General features: G+C 31.8%; 2 protein-coding genes across 6 annotated transcripts; one reads left to right on the top strand and one right to left on the bottom strand.

The window, feature by feature from the left end:
• Nucleotides 1-863: 863 nt before the first annotated feature.
• LOC108323906 (uncharacterized) lies at nt 864-6,119 on the bottom strand. Of its 4 annotated transcripts, none has more exons than XR_008246372.1 (9): nt 5,823-6,117; nt 5,462-5,546; nt 3,312-3,353; nt 2,820-2,997; nt 2,113-2,165; nt 1,804-2,025; nt 1,258-1,304; nt 1,018-1,155; nt 864-926 (listed from the first exon to the last, which is right to left on the bottom strand). XR_008246372.1 is itself a non-coding variant. In XM_017556727.2 (8 exons), exons 1-8 carry the CDS (start codon nt 6,050-6,052, stop codon nt 1,101-1,103), a joined length of 912 nt encoding a protein of 303 aa, XP_017412216.1. In that variant the 5' UTR covers nt 6,053-6,117; the 3' UTR covers nt 864-1,100. The 4 variants fall into 4 exon arrangements, 2 of the variants coding, with proteins under 2 accessions (XP_017412216.1, XP_052727358.1); XR_008246373.1 differs by having other exon boundaries at nt 864-922; XM_017556727.2 differs by having other exon boundaries at nt 864-1,155.
• A 6,472-nt stretch (nt 6,120-12,591) lies between these two features.
• Nucleotides 12,592-21,989, top strand: LOC108346465 (diacylglycerol kinase 1). Of its 2 annotated transcripts, XM_052878271.1 has the most exons (9): nt 12,593-12,818; nt 13,129-13,307; nt 13,611-14,656; nt 14,960-15,329; nt 15,984-16,060; nt 17,638-17,757; nt 20,488-20,652; nt 21,025-21,162; nt 21,552-21,989. In XM_052878271.1, exons 2-9 carry the CDS (start codon nt 13,280-13,282, stop codon nt 21,699-21,701), a joined length of 2,094 nt encoding a protein of 697 aa, XP_052734231.1. In that variant the 5' UTR covers nt 12,593-12,818; nt 13,129-13,279; the 3' UTR covers nt 21,702-21,989. The 2 variants fall into 2 exon arrangements, with proteins under 2 accessions (XP_017441034.1, XP_052734231.1); XM_017585545.2 differs by having other exon boundaries at nt 12,592-12,818; nt 13,129-14,656.
• The last annotated feature ends 1,435 nt before the right edge of the window (nt 21,990-23,424 follow it).

The following is a 23,424-nucleotide window of genomic DNA, read 5'->3' as shown; positions in this document are numbered from 1 at the left end:
CATTTAAGATTTTGAACTTTTAAGTTTCTCATTCAGTTGTCCCAAAAATTCAGCGCATGTTTCCTGTGTTCGACGTATTTTATTTGTTGGACATATGATGCGAACCGCCGGCGGGTGCTGATCCATATATTTCTAAAGTGGTCCAAAGTATCATATCATGATTAAAGTTATTATCTTTCAGCAGTGACAGCTTAGTTTCCATTAATTGTGGAAAAAAATTATTGAAAAATTGGATTGGTCAACGTCTTGGGATGCTATTATGAATTGACCATTCATATCAGCGAATGCATGAAAGTCATCATCCTAATAATAAATGAACTCGGACCTTGACAGCGACAAAATTCGTCCTTTTACCACGCAAATGAACTTGTACTATGTTTTCAACCAATCGCACTTGCGCACATCCAAGGGAAGATGCCAAAAGACAAAGCTGGAAAGCAAACATATATATACAACACTGACAGTTATCCATTGTTTCTTCAGAAAGCAACCAAAACACCCTGCTTCTAATCACTTTACATCTATAATATAATAAACAAACACAACAGTTTACAAATTTCAATTTTTAAAAGAAAAAATTAAACTGATTGACGACATACTTTTGAAGTTAATTTTCGGCCAACATTTTATTTAAATATATTTCTTCTTCATAACAGCTTTTTGGACCATATCAGTTAACCCAGTTCAAAATCCAAATAGCCAAACCCAATCGTTGTTGTCTGTGGGTTCTTTCCAACTATACAGTTATAACATTCAAAATGTATAAACTTTCCTAGAGGGTTTAAAGGGGAAAATAAATTCGCCATAGAAAAATAGTTTAGTACCTCCCTCATATTTGCAATATATTGAGCATATTATCTATATGCAGACACCAATTCTGCTAATTTTTCCTTTGAACAAATTTCATCCACATATGAAGATCCTGTCTGTCCACAATTTGTTAGTGTTGTGAGACTAAAATTAGTCATCTAAAATTATCATTTTTAACAGCAACAGCAAGCAATAAGCAACTCTTACCACTCTTTTCGCATGGTCAACTATGAAAACGTCTAAAAAGAATGTCACTCAATGTTAAAGACTCATTCCTGTTGACGGCAGCTTTAAACAATGCTAACATGCATTTCCTCGCCAACCACTGTAAATATCTCATTCACTCTAATTAAAGAGGGAAAGGAGAGGGTGGGGGAGATTAGAAGCATTTTAGACACTGATAAACAGATTCATGAACTACATATATGAACTTCGTCGCAATCTTACTTGAGAGTGTCTACGTTTGCCTCTGCAAGCCATGTTGTTAAATAAACCTGTTATGTACAATATATTTAGAAAATATCATATTATAAGAAGGAAACTTATATTACGCATAAAATAGCAAAAACATGTTCTGCTCCAAGTGGCATAAGTATTCATTCACAGTATTCTTACGTCATCGACTTACAAACTTGCTTTTCATTTTTTTTTTCAATTTTAGTAACTGCACAAATTTATTTCCGACATTACATTGTTTCTTCAATCAGAGAGAGATGGGAAACTCCAGTATATAAGAAACTGCGAATGAACCCTTGCGAAGACTTACGGCATTTACTAAAATCGCACCGGACTCTTATCATGTTAGCTTACATCCCTCTCCGCCCCAAAACTAATTTAGTCTAATTAAAATAGATTTACAGTTCGGCTAATGTATCATATTCTAATTTAGATTTCCAGATCGTAGTGCAGTTTCTAAATGATGGAAATAAATCAATTTTATATATTTAAACCTCAAATGTAAATGAATTCAAAAGCAAACGTGGTATTAAATACCTGTAAAATCTCAGGATTGGGTTGGTTGTCAAATCTTAAAGAGGCAATGTCAGACTTCCCATCCCTGAAACTTGGTGGAACTGGTTCATGAGTCACTTCACAGTACAGATTGCAGTCTGTCAAATCTTTGAATTCATCGTCATAAAGCTGAGTTGACCAGTGCAATTGTTTTACCTCTGAAGTGTCATAACCAATGGACATAAATTCAAGAACAAGTAATCGCTGCCCATTTGATGCAAGTTTCCCAGTAAGAACAAAGTTAGGAATCAAATATATAATGAAAATATTTTTGCAGAAATTGCAATTCACCTTCAAACACAGTTCCAGCCTAAACATCTGAACCAATTCCACAGCAAATTTCTCTGCGATTTCAAACCTTGCAATTTTAGCATAATTGACATGAATAATCTTCAGGTAACGCGTCACACTATTATCTCCCTTACGGTTTAGTTACATAGAGAGAAAGTAAAAGATATGAATTGATTTTTTGGTGGAAGAAACATTGTTATCGTTGAATTATTTTCAGATTTGGAATAACTCCTCGAGACAATTTGAAAAATTCTATAATATTCAGGCTAAACCTTAAAAATATTTAAGCTAAACTTAAACCCTCAATGATTGACTAACAATGCATAGTACTAACAGCTGACAACTCTATCAGAAAGAAAAAAGTATGCATTCTGAAAATTTCTCTTCCCCTTTATTGGATTATATCACAATCTTTATCCAATTTAATAGGAAAAATTGCGAAATACAGTCTCATTGTTGCAACATCCCCATAAACTTACTCTGTGGTTAGTAAGTATATAATGCTTAAAATGAAATCAATATTCCCTCTGAGGATTAAAAGATTCTACGATGAATACTTATTATTAGCAAGATATAAGAATTACGTCCTCATGTGAAAATATATTCAGAAAAAAAATGAAGGAACTGGGAAAATTACTGGCAAATTGTCTCAACAACTGGGTAGCTGTATAAACTATCAATTACTTATTCAGCAAATATTGCCATACCATGTGAAGTGATTGAATAAAATGTAAATACTGGAATTCCACCACCATCTCCAGCATCTCCAAAGTCACTCTGGTCTGCAGAGTTATAAGAAAACTGTAACAGAGGACTACTGCTTGATCCTTTGAAGAAACACTTCATCGATCTGCTAACATTGATCATGTCACTTACAATACCCACCTGAAGTTACAAAAAAATAAAAATAAAAATAAAACATAAATACAATCAGCATTTTTAAGTAAAACAATCGCCTACTTTAACCATGCGTATGTGACAGCTATATTTATTAAGCACAGATATGTTAAAGAGTCACTAGAATATTGAACAAAAATTTGGAATTCATTGACTAAAATTATATGGCCTCAACAATGAATTTTAGTCCATCAAGCAGCTTATGTAATTAATACATGTCAAAATATGCCGTTACATTTCTTTGCTAGTACAAATATATCAATGGCTCCCGATTGAAACTAAACAATATAGATGTGACATACCATGTCCTTATAACACAACAATAATTTGCTCCTTCGCAGTTCCTGAATCAAGTACAATAACCACAGCAATAGATATTAAAATGATGTCATATACTTTAAAGGTTATTTTTTAAATAAAAGATATTTATATGGGAGGAGAATAATAAGATTAACGAGAGAATAAGGTATCCGTCTGAACAGATGTACAAAAATAACTGACTTTTATTAACTATTTTTCGGTGAAAGCAGAAAGGACTCTTGTCATCACTCTGTTTTTGTTAGTTTGAGAAAAATTAAACCCCTTATCGATAGAAATTATGTTTAGATAAACATCCTAGAGAAGTAGGAGAGCCAACCGGAGAGTATTTTTTTCCCACCCAACTATGCTAAAATACCTACTATAGGAACCTTCAAGTAGACTCAAATAAACTGGTGTCTAAAAGGACTGTATACTTAAGGAATAAACTTTCAAAAACTTGCATTGCATGAGTACTGATACTAACTAGGTTAATAACATCTCAACCATTCTAGTCAAAACCTTACCCCGAGTATTACTTTTAAAAACAAGCTATTGAGGATATCACTCAGACAACAAATAGCATTTCATTATTCACTTTATCAAGTAAAATAAAGCACAGCATGCCCTTGTGTTTGGCTAGAGGTGTCACGGGTTTAATTCCTGATGATTAAACACATCAACCAACGTAATGTTTTTAGGACACCGGATTTCCAATATCTCACTTCCGTTGTTCTTGAACCTACAGTAAACTTCCCACTACCAAGATGATCTCCTCTTCCACTCCAGACTACAAACAACTCCCATGGAATCTTAATCATTTTAAACAACCCCAACCCTAAATTGGGATATCAAAAAGAGGTAGAAAATGAAAATAATGAACATACATGCTTGACTGCAGGTAATATAATCAGTGAGAAAAAAAACACACCCTTACAACTATCAACACTATGAGACATTTATAACCAAGGGATCCTAAAGTGAGTGAGGCCTTCCAAATTTCTGCATAATTTTAATTCAGAAAACATCAAATATTTGAATATCTGAGGACATCTGTTTAAGCACATCAACCACTATTGTGAACAAGAGCACACATAAATTTCGCTACCCAGACTTCTCTAACCTCAGACCCACAGTTATGTTCACCATTCAAAATCACACACACACAAAAAAAAATAGCAATATAAAAGCAACTACAGATTCACCTTCTCAATTTAGAATAAAAGGCATACTTCGTATGAGAAACTTATCTAAAACAGTCCAGCTCACTACTCTTATGTTTTCTCAAAGGATAAGTATATATTGAAATATTTATAATGGTAGGCCAAAAGAGAATTAGTGGCTCCAAGTAGACCCTATGTTAATGCGGATAAGTGAAAGAAATTGATCACAAAAAGAACCCACTGCCACGCTACCAACATGTGATGTCAAAGTTCATATTAAATCAGACAAAATATGGCTTATATAAAGCTCCAATGTGAACTAAATCTTGTCATTTATGCTGTGTGCTGAATATCCAAATGGAAGTTACAGAGAAGTAAAAGAGATCAACTTTCAGCATAAAAAATCTGTATATTAGTCTCAACACACAGAGGTTCTATATGATATAAATAAATACATAACTGGCCTTTGACAAATTTGCAAAAAGCAAAGTGGAATTATTTCTTATAAACATGTACAAAATAATTACTAAAACCATGAAAAATAGCATTTTTGCAAACTAATGATAATTTACTGGAAAGAGTTCATCTGCTACCACCAATAATCTATCAAGTCTACAATTGGCAGTTTCATCAGATGCAACAGGGAGAATACAACCAAACTCCCGGCATTCATTATATGGTAGACACAAAGGCATGATAGGGTGAATCCAAGTATAATATAAACAAATTCAATTTACTTCGAATTCCAATACAAAATGTTTATTTTATCTTTAGTTCATCAGAAACTAAATCCATGACCTCTCTTGTCAAACCAAGACCATGCACTGATTTTTCTTTTCCCCTGATAAAGTGAAATGTGAAATAGAGTTTGATGTCATTGTGTGATATTCGAAATAGCTAGCTTAAAATCAAACAATCTTAATGCAAAAAAGAAAAAAAAAACACTTTCCACAGAAGTTGAAGAAGGACAATAAAACAAAAATTAACAATACCTGCCGCTTAAATAGCTTCAAACAAGCTCTCTTTCTTATACCAGGCATATCGCTCAGAACACCTAATTTCATATCAGGCATGTACCTACATCAATTACAAAACAACAATCAAAACAGCATAACCACAAACACCTTACAGGCCAAACAAAAAAAATCTCATTAATTAAAAAAATAAAAAATAACTCGCCAGAGCAGGAATACTCGAACGGATACAACTCCGCGAAAAGCTCCATCGGAAGAAAACATCCAAATTTTCAAATTCAATTAAGCTCACACTGTTCCTATGTTCCAAATTCAATTAAGTACATACTGTTCCTATGTCTTTATGGCAATAGAATGAAACTCAACGTATTGATAAGACCTTTGGGAGAGATGAGAATTAACGAGAGCAGTTGCATGAGATCTTCCTGCAGACGAAGCAGAGAACCATCGATTTTTGAGCGACGCCAATTGTGACCATTGGTTCCTCAAATTTCTTTGCGCTTGAGGCCTCCACAGTCTGAGCACCGATGGCGGTAATGGTGATGGTGTTTGATGCTCCGAATCAGTGGTTCTTGCTGGAGTTGATGGTGCTGAGTCTAGGGTTTCCATTGCTGAGTAGAAAAGCGGCTACAGGTGCCCCTGCACTGCAGTTATGTAAGTGCATGCACAGACCAACATCCTTTATAATTCTTCAAGGGATGCACATAAACTAAAAGACGGTTAAACCCCTAGACTCATCGTGAAAACAAAATAATCAATCAACATGATTAATATTTTGTTATAACAAACTTTTTATCTTATTATTGTTGATATAAGGAAAGTAATAATTTAACATTCATTTCTCTGACAATTTCTTTAATAATAAAATTTCATATTAGATGATAAAAATAAATAAAAATAAATTTTAAAATAATGAAAATGATTGTTAGGTAGCTGTATAAATAATGGAAGCTCTAAAGTTACAATGGTCCAAAATATCTTCACTCTATTTTGCATGTAAAATTAGGTGAAGTCACGTGAATTTTTATGAAATATTTAAAAGACCTTTTTACCCTCAAGAATTAGTTGTTAATTTTGATAACTTTGAAGTTTGTGGCATTTTAGAATTCAATACTTTTGTACAAGTCCAAAACCATGATTCTTTCATAATTTAGCTAGGTTCTTTATTGCATATTTCAAATTCAAATATTTCTCCTCATACTTATCATTAGCATTTATAGTAAATGGAAAAAACATAATTATGGTTCTTTGAATTTGAGAGAGAAATAAAAGTTGGAGAAGAGAGGATAACGAAGAAGAAAATAACTGAAGTAATTGTTGCCTTTTGTGAAAGTATAAGAGATTCAATCACTACTGTTTGGACAAATGATCTAATCACATCAGGAATCCATAACTTTTTTTTCCTGCATTCCATATAAAAAAATTTCTATTTTGTCTTTTTAAATTGGGTATTTTGAAAATAAAAAATATATAAATTATAATTTATAAGTTAAAATTAAAAATAACTTTCGTGTAATTCAAAGAATGTTTTTAAATAAAAAAAAAATCTTTTGTGAAGTTAAAGGAGATGGAGTAAAAAACTGTCCAGACATTTATTTTTTCTTCTCTTCTTTTTTGTTACAACACACCAAGCTCATAATCAAAGTCAATCTATATGAAAATCTAACTATTTATACTATTAATAAAACCTGTAATTACCTACACTATACAATTCTCATACACACTTCAAGCATCTAACTAAATAAACTAACGATTTTACATAATTAAATTTAATTATCACCTTTTATTTCATACACTTGTGTTATAACATAAAAATTAAAATACTTACACTGAGAATTCCTCTTCCCACTGGTAATTTATTATATGTCTAGTAATTGACTAAAACTTCACTATGATTCCAATAAGACAACATACATCTCGGTCCATGGGAGAATTGCAACATGACAAAAAGGTAGAAATTAAGTCAAACAATAAATATCAGTCAATTTAAAATCATTCGACCAACATAAAATTCACATTAATAAACTCTCGTAATATTTGTACATGATTTATTTCAAGCTCATCCCTATACATTATAATTACTAAACCATAACAAACATTCTAAGCATAAAAATGTTACAACTTAATAAGGTCCCGAGTATTTGAGAGTTAGGGTGAACTTAGAATTGCATGGGTGCCACTAAAAATCTTCATTTATTCTTCGTTCAAACAAAAATGTCGTCCTTCCTCATTCCATCTTCTTCCACCATACCTACTTTTCTGATCTCCTTTTGGTCCTATGGATGTAGAAAGTAGTAAATATGTAGTGAACCAACAAAAGTTATTAATATCTAAAATGGTATATGTATTCAAATTACTCACGAACCATCTATCATAGACATTTCCTATTAATATTTTTTTACACCCTTTTAAACACACTATTAAACAAGTCTTATCATAGACCATCATAGAACAACGCATTTATCATTTAAACATGTACACGTTTTACATATTCGTAATAGGTTTAAGATGTTCAAAATCCAAAACTAATAATATGTCACATGAATAATAAATTACGTTTCAATCTTTCACCACCAGTAATGTCTTACTTCATGTTGTTGGAGACTATTTATGAAGTCAAATATCTCTTTATAAGTTTTAATAATGAATACTTCATATCAAGTCATAGTCTATAAATCATTTCAGTATGTAACTTCTAATCACATGTCATACATAAGCATGTCACTCACATCTCCATTACATGTATGTGTGTGTCACACCTTACTTTAATTAAAACAATAAATCATTCAAATTTATAATTCAATATTACTCAATTTAAGTGAAAATAGTTTCTCTAACGAAATATGATAAAACTCTCATTTGAGTTATTAAACCAGTATATTCATTGAGAAAAGACATTAAACAATACACTCACTGTAGTAACTCAAACAATACATTTACTTAATTATTTTTTATTTCGTTGAGCAAGGACATTGGATTAAACACGCATTTGAATAATTGAGACACTACATTTGCAATCAAGCGTTTTTAATTTAATTGAGTGTGAGCATTAGAAGAAACACTTATTATAGTGACTTGGACCTTCGCTTAAACACTTTCGATTTCAACAACTGTAAAAACAAAATTAACTCACTCGAACCCAAACAACACTCCCCTCTCATCTCAAAATATTATTTCTATAAAAATACAATAATGAAATTACTTTATCTTTAGGGCTAAAAGAAAAATGAAGACTCCAATTAGACAAATAAAAAATAATATTAGTTCAACATCCAAATCAATAACTTCAATATCAACATGCATCTAAATAACATTTTACTCACACGATACAAATGAACCTTGAAATGAATGATCAAGAAACTTACATGCAACACAATAATACCAAATTATATATACATTTAATGAATGTCAAACACAGACAAAGTGCTTGTTGACTCTACTAAAGAACTTCATACTCGTATGCAAGTAAAGAATTTTATACTCAACATACAATAGAAGATTATCTAACTAAATTGTTGCAGCGAAATAACTATATTTTAAAATGATATATTAAGATAAACTGAGTATCTCTCCTTACCTGAAAATTCTAAATAATCTTCATAATTTGATTTAACCTTAAAGCATGGATCAATGCTCACCATTCCTTTATAAAAAAAATAGGTGACCCTTAATGATAATTATTTTGTGCCTAGCGATGACATGAATAACTTGCTTAACGGAAGGTGTTCTTCGTCCAACGCAACTATAATGAAGTAGACACTTTAAAAAACTAACAACTTATAGCATATGCACTTGAGAGAAAGCAAGCTTAGAGCAAACATTTTAGTATATTCTTTAGCACATTTTACACTAAGAGTAGCTTGCAATTCCAATTAGTGGATACCTTGAAATATAATCCTCTTTAATTTTTTTATTATGAGGTGATTAGACATGTGATGAGAGTAATTTCTCTTCCTATAAATAAGAGAGTTGCACTTCTATCACATTTATATTTGGAATATACATGTTGAAATGTTGTTGATGTGAGTTGCGGATTGTGCGTGAGTTTTATCTTGAATAGGTAGCTCAAGCAACAATTCCTTTCACTCATCGTGATCGTTGAAGTGGCGTCAGACTTAAACGTATTCCTCTTTTGGTGTCTTTTCTACTCATTTTACAAGTGAACCGAGTGAGATGTAGTGTTGGTTCTTATTCTAGTTCAGTTGGATATGGATTATGACTAAGCATAGAGGTTTTAAGCATATAAGTACTCCTTTCTTTATGTTTAAATTCTTTTGTCAATTCTTAAAGTATAATTTTAAACGAATGCTTTGCAAATGATTTGTTCCAATTATATTTTATGAACATGTTATACCTGAATCTTTTAATAAATTCACTGAATAATTATCTAACATAAATAATTAAATGTTGAGATATGTTTAAATATATCCACTTATTTCAAACTAAAAATATTATTACGATCCAAAATAAACATATATCCAATTTTTCTCCATCAAACTTCACATGCAAGTACATACACCTCATTTCAACATGCAAATGATACAGAGAAAAAACATCCAAAAAGATAAAGGAGACAAAAAAAACTTACTTTAAATAAAATTTTAACGATAAAATATTTTTTCTTCTTTATTAACATGAAGACTCAAATAGATTGAAAAGATGCAATGGAAAAGAAAGTAAAAGAAATTTTAGAAAAGTAAATTATTTGTATAAAATAAAAGTATTAAATTTTCTGTTTATAAACCTTTTGTCTCAAATAATAAAATAATTAATATTTTATCTTATTTAAACCACTTATACTTGTTAAATTAAATTACTCCATCTTTACAATTAATGAACAATTACAATTTGAAATGGTCTAGTTTCTTAACAAATTTCTATATTTAATTTATAAAAGCACATTTTTAAAATAATGCGAAGAAAGCAATTAACATAAAAAATATTATATTTATACGTATAGGATATCAATAAACTAAGACAACGAAAACCTCCATTTTTATTTTTCTTAAAATAATTATTTATAAAAATAGTAAATTTGAAGGATTCATTTAGACAACAATTAAATATTATTCATCAATTATAAATTTTTAAAACTAATTAGAATAAAATTAAATCTTTAAATTCATTTTTATAAAAGTAAATACATTACTTAAGGCAAACTTAAAATTTAAAGTATTTATTACTTATAAAAGAATAATTTATTATTTATAAAAGAATAAAATTTAAATATTTATTTTGTAGTTGGCGTTAACTGAAGATATTTATAAAACCAGAATTCAGAAATACAAAATTATTCACCATTAATTTCTCATAAATCAGTACTCTCTATTAGTAAATTTAATTTCCTTAATTTGTATGTAATTTTTTCTAAAGTGGGAAGGACAGCGTAGCAATAAATGAGGAAATAGGTGTGGAGTGGAGAGTTGGCCGACGTGTTAAACGCGCGTCTTTTGTATTTTCGAAATGACAACGCATCACATTGCCGACGATAACGTGTCTTAATTCCAAGACCCTCATATCAGCAATTTAATTTATATTAATTCATTAATACTTAATAAAGAACATATAGTTTAATAATTTATTAATCTAAATTAGTGTTGTGTGTTATTGTTAATAACAATTGACGAGAGAACGGTTATTCGAAAAAAAAATTGATTTTTTTTTAATTATGTTAGTGACTGTTTTTATTGCTATGAAAAGTATACACCCAGAAACAAACATTATGGCACATGTTTTCATTCGTTTTTTTAAACTTCAATTTTTTTTATTAAAAAAATCTTAAAATATCTTCCTCTCTCTCTATATATCTATCTATATATAAAATGAATATTTTTACAAGGTGACAGTACGTAATACAAATATTTATAGTTTTTAATATCAATAAATACATAGAAATAATTAAAAAAAAACACTTCACATTATTAATTTTTATAAATGAAAAAATCTACAAAAAAAATATTTATATAAAAACGAGTTATAAAATGCTTATTTTTAAAATTCGTAATATTATTTGTATATGGTATAAACACTTGTAATTTTCCTAACATCACAATAACTATACACATTAGTGTAACTATGTAATAAAAATGTGTGCCCAAACAAATAATTATAAAAACCAATTCACAATACTAATTGTTATAAACAATGCAATTAAAAAAAAAAGAATAATTTTAAACAAATGAGATATTCCTTATTGCTTTTTAGTGAAATTTTCTTTTCATAGTTATATGTTTTGTTAAAGAGATATTTTAAATTTGTCAAAAGCTAACATTTTCTAATTAAAACAATACAAATATATTATGCAATTGCTTTTAACTAGAGAAGTTTTTTCTTTTATATATATATATATATGTGTGTGTGTGTATATGTATATATATATATATATATATATATATATATATATATATATATATATATATTGTTAAATAAATTTTTAAAATTTATTAAAAAATAACATTTTCTAATTAAAAAAACACACTCAAACAAATAGTTATAAAACAATCTTATATGGCTTTTATATAGTGATGATATAGATATACTACTATTTTAATTTGTATATCAAACGAAGAAAAAATATATTTGAACTAAAATTGTAGTAAATGAAGCCTGAAGAGGGATTTGAGAACAAATACTAAGTTTAATGAATTGATAAATGTAGAAATACTAATACTATTTGAAAATCTAGTTAAAATATTAAGTTTATAAACCTGAAAAAATATTACATTAAAGAAGTGAGAACCTAACATGTGAAAAGAAGATAGTATTTAATATACATTTACAAACGTGATAATATTGATTTAGGAGACCAATTAAATCATGTGCCTACCTCTTCTGTTATAATAATATAATAATAAGTGAGAGAAAAAAATAATTAAAAAATAAAAAATTAATTAAAATTTGGAAAACTAAATAAAAATGATAAAAAACTTGAATAAACCATAATTTATCTGACTATTAAGTGTATGATAAAGAGGATTGTCTAGTGTCGAGGAATACACGTGGCTCAGTAAAACAGAACGTATCCGATTCCATTGGAGATTCTTCCATGTCACATCTAGAGCACAGAATCTTCCCCAAACAAACAAGTTACAAAATAATTATAATAAATATAATTTCACCCTAATAAGTTATATGAAGCGCCCCAAAAGCAAAAGAGAGAATCAGATTTAATTTTCAAGGAGTTTTTCATTTCTATAAATATTTTATTTTCTTCTCTATTAAGAAAAAGGAACGCTCTGTTTGGGAGTTGCTTGCATAGATTATATCTTTCTCCATTTTTAATAACCTCATCTCCGAGTATAACTTTCTTCCTCTATCAACTAGGGTTTGATCCAACCATCAGGTTTACCTCGATTTCTCAGACGCATCCGCAAGTGTAAGCTACTTTGTGATCAATTGTTAATGATCGTCTTTTTAAATTTTTAATTGATGCTATAGCTGATTGGATGAGTCTTGTGTCTGTTTGGTTTCTGAGAATTGAGGTTCGCGCATTCGATGCTCTATAAACTGTGTTTTTTTAAATGTAGCATGTTAGTTTTAAATGTCATATGGATACATACTTCTTTATTTTATTTTATTATAGTTATGATATATGATGAAGATCAAAGACACATGGTTGCCAGAATATGTTGGAAAATTGTTTTTCTTCCCCCTTTTTTAATTTTCATGATTTTTTTTTTATGTAGGTATTCTGTATGCTTGTCGTTCATACCCTTACTCGGGCTTGGAAGTTTGGAGTTAACAAGCAGAGATTGGCAGAAGATGCTTTTGAGAAAAAATAGGGATGAAGAATCGCTATCTTGTTTATCCTTCTTGAGAGAAGGAGGATGAGTGTTTATGTATTACAGAGAGTGGAATTTCCTATGTATGAATTTTGTTCGAAGAATGAGACTTATATGGTGTGATTTCTGTATGTTGTTTACACACACCGATGTTTATGATCTTAATTAGGAATTTGTCGTAGTTAACTTGGATTGTCACAACCAAGCAAATTATAGTATTATAAAACTAACATACAGTTGCATCTTTTAGAAATTATATATTCTAGGAATGGATGATGATAGAGATTTTGAGTTGTTCTTTTACAGTTGGAATGCAAAGAATCCAACTGATCGGCTTTTCTTTGTATCTTGTTTTGTTGCTGCTCTTGTTGGAATATTGACCATAGCCTACACGGCCTTTCAATGGAGGAGAAACATCAACCTAAGTTGGATGAAAGCCATAGCTAGGTCTAAGAAAAACCCAAAGGCGAGGCACAAAATTCCTGTTGCCCCTCATGCATGGGAGTTAGAATCCGTGTCTCGTGCAAAGAATTTAAACTGCTGTGTATGTTTTAAGTCCATGTCACCATCTCAAACTCTTGGGCCTAAAGTAGCTTCTGAAGGCTTCATCCACCGTTGCTGTATTTGTGGTGCTGTGGCTCATCTAAGCTGTTCCTCTAGTGCCCACAAGGACTGCAAGTGTGTTTCAATGATTGGATATGAGCATGTCACACACCAATGGGCTGTTCGTTGGACAGATGTAGCTGACCAACCTGACGAAACTGCTCTCTGTAGTTACTGTGAAGAGCCATGTGGTGGGACGTTCCTCAGTGGTTCTCCTGTATGGTCGTGCTTGTGGTGCCAACGTTTAGTACATGTTGATTGTCATAGTACAATGTCTAATGAAACGGGTGATATTTGTGATTTGGGCCAATTTAGAAGATTGATACTATCACCACTGCATGTAAAGGAATTAAACTGGAACATGCCAGGTGGATTTTTGAGCTCAATTACTCATGGGGCAAATGAGATAGCATCTTCTGTTCGGGCAAGTATTAGGAACCAGAGCAAAAGATACAAGCATGAAAATGAACCATCATTTGAATCAGGGAATACTGAGAGCATTGGTGAAATGTCCACAGAAAGTACAGGTAATTCTCATCAAATACAGAATGGTCATCATGAAGTGGATGAAAAAAGTAGCTCAAATAAGGAGGTACGACATCAAGATAGTGAAGTAGATAATAAGGTGGATAGAAAACCCAGTCTTGGACGCAGTTCATCAATCAATCAGAGGGATGAATCCCACACTTTGGGAGTGAAGCAGAAATATGATTTGGTTGATTTGCCTCCAGATGCAAGACCGTTGTTAGTTTTTATAAACAAGAAGAGTGGTGCCCAACGAGGAGACTCACTCAGGACACGTCTGAACATTCTTTTAAATCCAGTTCAGGTTTGTTACTCTGCTGCTTTTTACAAAATGTGGTTATCTTTGAGTATAGACCATTGGTTCAAAATTTGTTCCCTGCATTGTTTGCACCCTTTTCAAGTGTTTTTGCTTTGGGCCAGCTGAGTTAACCAAGCTTCTACTATTCATCAAACACTCAAGTCTTCATAAAAAATGACCAAACACTACAAGATTACTCTTCTATTGGTATACATGAAAGACTGCGAAATTCCAAATATAGTTCTCTTGCTTGTTGGAGATATACTCTTTGACAACATGATTTCGAAGCCTTTTGTTTGTTTTGATTAGGTGTTTGAATTAAGCTCAACACAGGGGCCAGAAATGGGACTGTATTTGTTCAGAAAGGTGTCTCACTTCAGAGTTCTTGTATGTGGGGGAGATGGTACTGTTGGTTGGGTTCTGAATGCGATAGACAAGCAAAATTTTGTTTCCCCTCCTCCAGTTGCTATTCTTCCTGCTGGTACAGGAAATGATCTTGCTAGAGTTTTGTCCTGGGGAGGTGGCATGGGTCCAGTGGAGAAGCAAGGGGGCCTTAGTACATTTTTGCATCAAATAGAACATGCTGCTGTTACTGTTCTTGACAGGTGGAAGGTAACAATTAGTAATCCACAAGGAAAGCAGCAGCTGCAACCCACAAAGTTTATGAACAATTATCTTGGTATGTGAACTCACATTTCTCATGGTTACTGTTAATTACATTAAAATTTGTTGATTGTAGGTTTAAAGCATCTGGAAAATCAGCTTGTTAATCTTTGATAGGCAGAGCTAGTTTCTTCATGGTAGGGATTGGATGTTGGCTGGGTAATAGATGTAGAGAAAAATGTCTTTAGGATTCTGGAGTTTGATTTAATAATCTGGTAACCTTGTTTGACTTTGAATCTGCTAGAAGCAAATCAATGGGTTGACTGTCTTGATTTTGTCCAGTCAAGTTTGATTCTACTCACATTGTGTTGTGTAGTTGAAATGAGGTTTAACATATGTGAATTTGGGTATTCAATTCTGGTGCAAATTTGTCCTCGCTAATGGATTTACTTGAATTATAATAAGTTGGTATTCTTCTTCTGCTTTTTTCTAACATTAATTGTATACCACTTTCATTTTGTTAGATTACATCATTTGCTTATTGATAAGCTATGATAGCAAGTGTATGGATTAGCTTATTTTAAGAAAATAATTGTTATTTGTTCTGCAATTTCTCGAGAGTTTTGAGAAAATAAAGGAGAACTGTTTTTGTTAATGTATGCTTTCCCAAGCACGCACATCTCTGTCCATCATTTTGACTAGTTCTGAATCTAAGGAATATTGGTTTTAGGTATTGGTTGTGATGCAAAGGTTGCTTTGGACATTCATAATCTGCGTGAAGAGAATCCAGAAAAATTTTATAACCAGGTATTTGGTGTCTAATTGGAACTGAAATTTGAATTGATTGACTAGTTTTAGTTGTGTATTAATAGGAGGCTAGTTGTGTGGTATAAAATTCGTATTCTTATTGTTTTTCTTGAATGATTGTTCCGTATAAGATTGCTTTCTTTCAGTTAGTTGGAGTTGAGTTACATTAGATTAGTTTTGGCTTAATTTTAAAACCTGCTATTGGATTGAGAAGTTCTGTTCTGTTGTGCTGCTGCGGGGAAGTAAGAAATATATATGCTGTTAAATATGGAAAAGGAAGCGTATATTGATGATATCGTTTTTGAGTATTACTATCTTAGTTATTATTTATCGCTAATATTTTAGCTTATACATTGCATATGATAAATGTTTATTTTTATGTAGTAATTGAAATTTATAGTGAAAAAAAATATTTATATATAGTGAATAGTTTAAGTAGTGATCTATTTTTTAACTATTCACAATTTTTAAAAATATTATTAAAATTCATTTTGGAGATAGAAAAGAAAGAGAGTGGACTGAAGCACATGAGTTATTAAAAAGATAAAATATAGAGATAAAATTAAAAAGAGGGTGGTTTGTGGCAATTTTTTTAGCTGGTTATTGGGGTTAATGTATGAAATAAACATTCAAAAGAAAGGACAAAAAGTTAGCAAAGTTGTGTACTATTATGTATAATAAAAGAGTAGATTATTCCCTTCAATAACTTTGAAGAAAGTTATTGACGCCTTAGTTTGGTACTCTGATTAAAATCAGCATAATTATTGTGGTTGTATGACATGTGACTCTTGTTTATCTCTTTGTGACTTGGATATTAAATTTGAGCGAAAATTAAACATGGTTCTTTTAGCTTGATCCTATCATGGTCCAATCATGCTTTGGAAAAAAACCCACTAAAATCCTAAAAAGCTGCCCTTGGTCTTGTGCTTCATAGTTCACAACTCGCATAAAGTCCGTTAGCCTGTTTTATTACCTCTACTCTATTGGGAAACTCTTACAAACTTTACCCAGTTGCCACACTAGGTTTTATCTATTGACATTTTGTTGAGCTGCAAGTAGTATTTGTTATTAATTATCTACCATTCTGAGGCCCAATATAGAGAATTAATATCCTTTCTTTTGTCTTTTAATAATAATAATAATTAAATATAGGTAATATCTCATTTAGGTAGCTTTTGTAATTGATCTTGTTAAGAATTTGTTTGAGTGTACGTGTTTGTTATAAATTTATGGTATTCCTCAATCATTATCAATGAAGAATCAGAATTATTAATTTTAACTTTAGTTGTAGAATATTTATTAGTGATATAATAGTTATCCTTCTCATTATTATCAGTGTTTTTTTATTTGTTTGACAACCTTTCTATGTGATGAAATGGCCTTTCCTTTCATGTTGGTTGTATTCTCACGAAGAATTATGTGAACTAGTTATCAGCTGACTTTTATCATTTGAAATCTTACGGTAGAAGTTTATATTAGTATTATCCACTGCATTATTTCAGTTATCTTAATATGCTTACATTGATCTTATGCATTGGAAGTTCTAGATTAAATGCTGAAATTACTCTAACGTGCAGTTTATGAATAAAGTTCTATATGCAAGAGAGGGCGCAAAAAGCATTATGGATAAGACATTTGCGGATTTACCTTGGCAGATTCGTGTTGATGTGGATGGAGTTGAAATTGAGGTCCCTGAGGTGAGTTTGTTAGGTATAAATAAACTTTATTGGGATCATATTACTCTTTTTAGTTAAATTGCTTAGACTATAAATTTCTTTTTTGGTTTGATTATTCTGTACATCCTTGATATATTTGCAAGTTTTTAAATAGGTATCTAAACTAAAGAAGTAGGTTCTTGGGATTACTTTTTGGCAGTTCGAAATCGCCAAAAAAATGACAATTTGTGGTGGTTAGAGAAATCTTAAGAACTCTATTAAAAAATTTACATGATCAAGGACCAAACGAATATAAGTGGATGTTGATTCACCCTTTGAAGAAGCTCTTGAAGATAAGAACATAAACTAAAATTATCAAACACTCAAGACACTTAAAATCTCCACAACTCTAATTTTCATTTATCTAAGTTTGTAGGATACAATGTAGGAACTTTCTATTCAAAGGAAAAGATGTATTAGAGAAACTTCCTTGTTTCATGTAATAATGAGTTAATTAGGGGCTTGAACCAACTCTATATGATTGTAGTTGGAGTCAGTTATGACACTTAATCTCCTTGTCTAGAACATACTTGAAGTTCTAGAATATTCTAGAATCTTCCAACATATTTCAAAACAAAGCTTCTCGTTTTTGCAAGATTTTAAAATAAAGCATCATCTATTTTGTGACTCTATAAAATGAGTCATTTTTAAAACCTATCAATCAATATAAAGATGGAATCATGGTCCTTGCTTGATATTGGGAGACCAAACACAAAATCCAAGGAATGTATGGAATAAGAAGAGGTGTGCATAAACTGTGAGGCATTAATTTAGACTTGGCCATTTTACATATGATTTATTTTTCACAAAACGTTTGAACATCTCACTTCAAATGTTGCCAAAAGAAATGTTTAGTTAATATTTCTAAGTTTTTTAAACTCTGAAGTGTCCTTTTAGACCTCACTCGTGTGTCTCTTTGATAAATAACTTCCTTAGGGGTCCTACTAGTACAAAAAAGTTTTTTGTCTCTAAAAGGAAGCCTTTGTATTATATACAATTTTTCAAAAAAGCAAGCAAGGTGCATCTTCTTCTACATTAGCCTTTTTTTGCTTGTATTTAATCACATAAGGGAATTTTTCTATACATTATACCCATTTGGCATGCCTCTTGTTAAGCTTTTCTTCGTCTTCCAATTCCAAATGTTTAAGGGATTTACAATTACTATGAATCACTATGAAGATTGTCATATGTCGAATACTTGATGTGGCCTTTTAATTTTTCCTTTAAGTGAGGCTATAAGGTGCCCCTCGTGAAGTAACACTATCATTATCCCCTTTCTCGAAGCATCACAATTTATTTCAAAAGATTTAGCAATTGAAAGTGCAAGAATTGGTGTGGTGAAAAAAAAATATTCCTTTAATTTTTGAGAGGCAGTTTCTTGATTTTCACTCCATTGGAAAACAACACTTTTCTTAATACATCGTGAAGCTATGGTCTAGCATTTAAAACATTTTATGCTACTTTATTTTTGTTGGGCTTTAGAGATGATGGTGTGTGAAGGTTTGATGGTTTAGAAGGTGTTTGAGAATGTCTTTAAGAGGAAGAATACTTGGAAAATACTTCATTTCTTGATTTTTCTTTATCTTTCCGTGGAGTGTGGTTGAAACTTTGTTTCCTGTCAGAACTTCTTTATGAGTTGTTGATCTACTCTGGTAGCTTGATGTACATGTTCCTTCAAAGTTCTATGTACTTGAAGTTCTACTATATCTTATATGTCACAATTCAAGTTATTTAGGAACCTTGCCATGGTAGACTTCATGCCTTCTTCCATCTCCCACTTTATGAGTAACACTTCCATTTCCTTGTAGTATTCTTCCACCCTAGTACCTTAACCTTTGAAGATGAAGTATATTATATTTGTATGGTACAAACCTTTCTCTTAAGCAGGTTTTTATGGGCAAGGGATCTTTGAAATTTTTGTTTCTCAAACATTAAACCACTTTGTTTTTATTTTCTTTTTCTTCAAATTTTGTTGTAAATTTACCACACTTCAATTTGTATCAGTACTGAAATTTTTTGAGAATCTACACTTAAACTCAAACTTAAATTAAATTTTCAGTGTAAGAATTGACTACACTTGAATCTAATGTTTATAAGTTCCAAATAAGTTACAACGAAAGCAGACTTTGGAAAACTTTCAAAAGAACCTTGTCATGGAAGCAACTTCTCCAAAGATGAGAGAATGATTACTCTATTCCTACACAAGATTGTCCAAGCACTTGAACAAGAGAACCAAAGAAAAATGGCAGACTAAAAACAAGAAAGGTAGACTCAAACTAGATTAACCAAGCTGTCAAACATACCCATAAAGAATGCACATGTTTCACCGAGTTGCATAAGAAATGGGTGCAAAACTTGATTAATGTATTTTCTTGTAAAACAAGACAAAGAACATGTATAGGAACACTAGTACAAGTTTCTGCCTTAAGAAAATTGAAAGAAAACATGCATCAAAATTATGACATTTCTAGTAACTAAATCAACTACCTTTTTTAATTGGTGTAAATCAGTTAAAATAAGGTCGGATGTAGTAATATCTTTTCTGTTGTCGGCATGGGGGGTTAAGTTTGGGGACAGGAGGTCAAAGTAATTTACTCAATTTTTAATAGAACTTCCCTTTTTAGTTTCTTTTACACAGCAACCTATCCCCACCGAAAATAAGAGCAAAGCCCCTTTGCTGAATCATAAAAATATTGGTTTCAATTGGTTCAGGATGCAGAAGGCGTGCTTGTTGCAAATATTGGGAGTTACATGGGAGGTGTAGATTTGTGGCAAAATGAGGACGACAATTATGATAATTTTGATCAACAATCTATGCATGATAAGGTACTTGAAGTTGTTAGCATATCGGGAACATGGCACCTGGGAAAGCTTCAGGTAAAATGCATTCTTGATTCCATACTAGTGATACATGACTTTAGTATGTACACGATGCTATAGCGAAAGGATCTACTACTTGAGATTTGACATTAATTTAAAGAATATGCGGCTGACCCTTTTTTCTTCTTGAATTAAATAAAAACCACAAACGGAATTAATAAAATAACTGAAGCATGAAATTGCTTTCTTGCGTGGAGGTGGAACTGCTTCTCATTTGTATTAAGTGTGTGGATGTTACCTTTGCTTTATTTCAGTATCATTTTAGCTCTCTTTGATAATTCGTTTGAACCGCATTTGTCTAAAACTAGGGAGTTATTTGGCCTATGAAATTATGAAAGCTCAAATTCCTGAGAATGACTTTGTCAACAGGTAGGGCTTTCTCGAGCTCGAAGACTTGCACAAGGACAGTCAATTAAGATACAATTGTTTGCCATGTTTCCTGTTCAAATTGATGGAGAACCTTGGTTTCAGAAACCTTGCACAATTGCCATAAGCCATCATGGCCAGGTTATCATTCTAGAACTCCTGCGCTGTACATAACAGGCAGCTTCAACTCTTTCTTGAAGTGCAGTTTGGTATATCCTTGTACTGTTTGTATAATAACTGAATTTCAGCATGTTTTGCAAACCTGTACGAACTTGCAATAATCTGCCTACCCGGTTTTAGTAATTTATGGTAAGAAAATTACCAATATCACTGAAATTAACAAATTCTCCATATCCTGTAAAACGATCGATACTGCTAAGAAAAACGAATACGACAACATATATTTTTGTCTCATTTAAAGTAGAAGTTTCTGATTTTATTTATCCTTTTATATTATTGATTTATGACTGTTCCATTGATGAAATGCGTCAACATCTGTTGGCTTATTCTACTTTATTGTGGTTGTTCAGGCTTTTATGTTGAAGAGGGTGGCTGAGGAACCTCTTGGCCCTGCATCTGCAATAATTGCAGAAGTACTTGAGAATGCTGAAACACACAATGTAATTAATGCTTCACAAAAGAGAGCTCTTCTTCATGAAATGGCGCTGAGGCTGTCCTAGAAATATCTCTCCACCCTGTGAAAGTGATTAGAGATTTTTGTATTTCTTTTGAAATATATTTTACTCACCATGTGTATTACTACTACCCCTTTCTGAATCTTTTGTCTAAACTTCCTGCTACTTCTGAAGCAGTCTTGTGTATTATGAATCTTTACACGATAGAAAGAATGGAATCAGCTATACGCAGTTATATGTAACCAATTACCATGCCCCCATACAGCAAGAAGCTTACGTGTGCTATGTTCACTATTTTATCTATTACATACATTGTTTGAGGATGTTGTCTTAGATTTCACTCCAGAATATATATAGTAAATGGTTATGACTTAGAAGGAATGTTTTACACACGGTTGCACTTTATTTTAATTGTTTATCAGCCGTAATTGAAAAACTTAGCTCAACTGAGTTGCTAGTGTTACCTTTGCATAACCAAAGCGAGAGGCTCTTGTCAAAATGCTTTTGAGGGTCGGTTTATCCCTTCGTCACTTTCGTCCTTCTTTCCGAGTAGACCTTTAACTTTTAACCACAGACGTGTTACGAAACCTTTATCTCTTGTTCCTCGTGTGCACACTCGCTTGTCTGGTACTTTTGGACTGGAAATTCTTCTCGGTGTTTTTGTGTTTTGTTTGTAGATACGCTTCAGGTGGCGTCGATAAAAGGGGGAATTTATGTGGAAGACGTATGATGGAGATGAGGCGTTAGAGCCCTGAATGGCCTTGCTGAGTTTGTGTGCCATCTCTTGGTATGTCGGTGAAGATGCTTTAGAGGTTTGAATGGCCTTGTTGAGTTGCAAAGTCATATGTTTGAACTCAAACGAGTCGTACAGGTCACTGCCATTGTACTCGATGTTGAGTCTCCTTGTAGTAGTAGTCACTGCTTCCTCTTTCCCTAGATTTTCCATGCAAGAGGCACAAGAGCTTAAGTAAATTTACTCCGCCACCTACCTCAACTGCAATATTCACACCTAATTGCATTTCATTTTTTCACTGTATTCTTTCATTAAAAACTCAAAATGTTTACTGTTCAAGAAAGTGGAAGCTAGTTGCCTTGCCTTGAAAGTAACGTACTCAAAGTACGTTACTAACAAGAGGTGATTGCATTGCTTTCTACGTTTCTCTCATGCCCTTGATTTATGTCGAAGCAACTAGGTTTATGAAAGTTCAGTGACTTCTCCAATGTAACCAGTGACAACAGTTTGAAAGCTCGGAGACATATCAAGCATTTTTTGCAGGTGACATGAACATGGCTATGCACATCTCATTGAGGCATGTATGTTCTTAGCGGTGGGCAAAAAATCCACTTTTCTCGATGTGATCTGGTCGAATCCAATCCATTTTATTAAAAGTCAATCCCATTTAAAATCCATTTTATTCTGTCTCGATTTTAATCTTATCTACATTTTAAAATTTTTTTATTGGATATTTATCCTTTGAATCTAGATTTACAAATATGGAAAATTCAAATATTTAATCCAAATTTTCAATTTAAATTTTTAGTTGGGTTGGATTGAAGGTTAAGATAAACTAGCCTAGAACAAAATTTGAGAATGGTTGGCTTAGGTTGAATATCGAAATGAATTTGTTTGGATGCAAGATTAAACTAAGTTAGTTTAGATCGAAAGTCGAGATGAGTCATTTGAGATGCATGCAAAGTTAAACTAGGACGGTTCGGGTTGAAAGTTGAGATAGATAAGGTCGGACTAAAGGTCGTCTCAGTCAGGTTT

Source organism: Vigna angularis, chromosome 1 (assembly GCF_016808095.1).
Source record: "Vigna angularis cultivar LongXiaoDou No.4 chromosome 1, ASM1680809v1, whole genome shotgun sequence".
NCBI lineage: Eukaryota > Viridiplantae > Streptophyta > Magnoliopsida > Fabales > Fabaceae > Vigna > Vigna angularis.
Note: the sequence above shows the minus strand (reverse complement) of the source record. Positions and strands in the feature narration are given on the sequence as shown.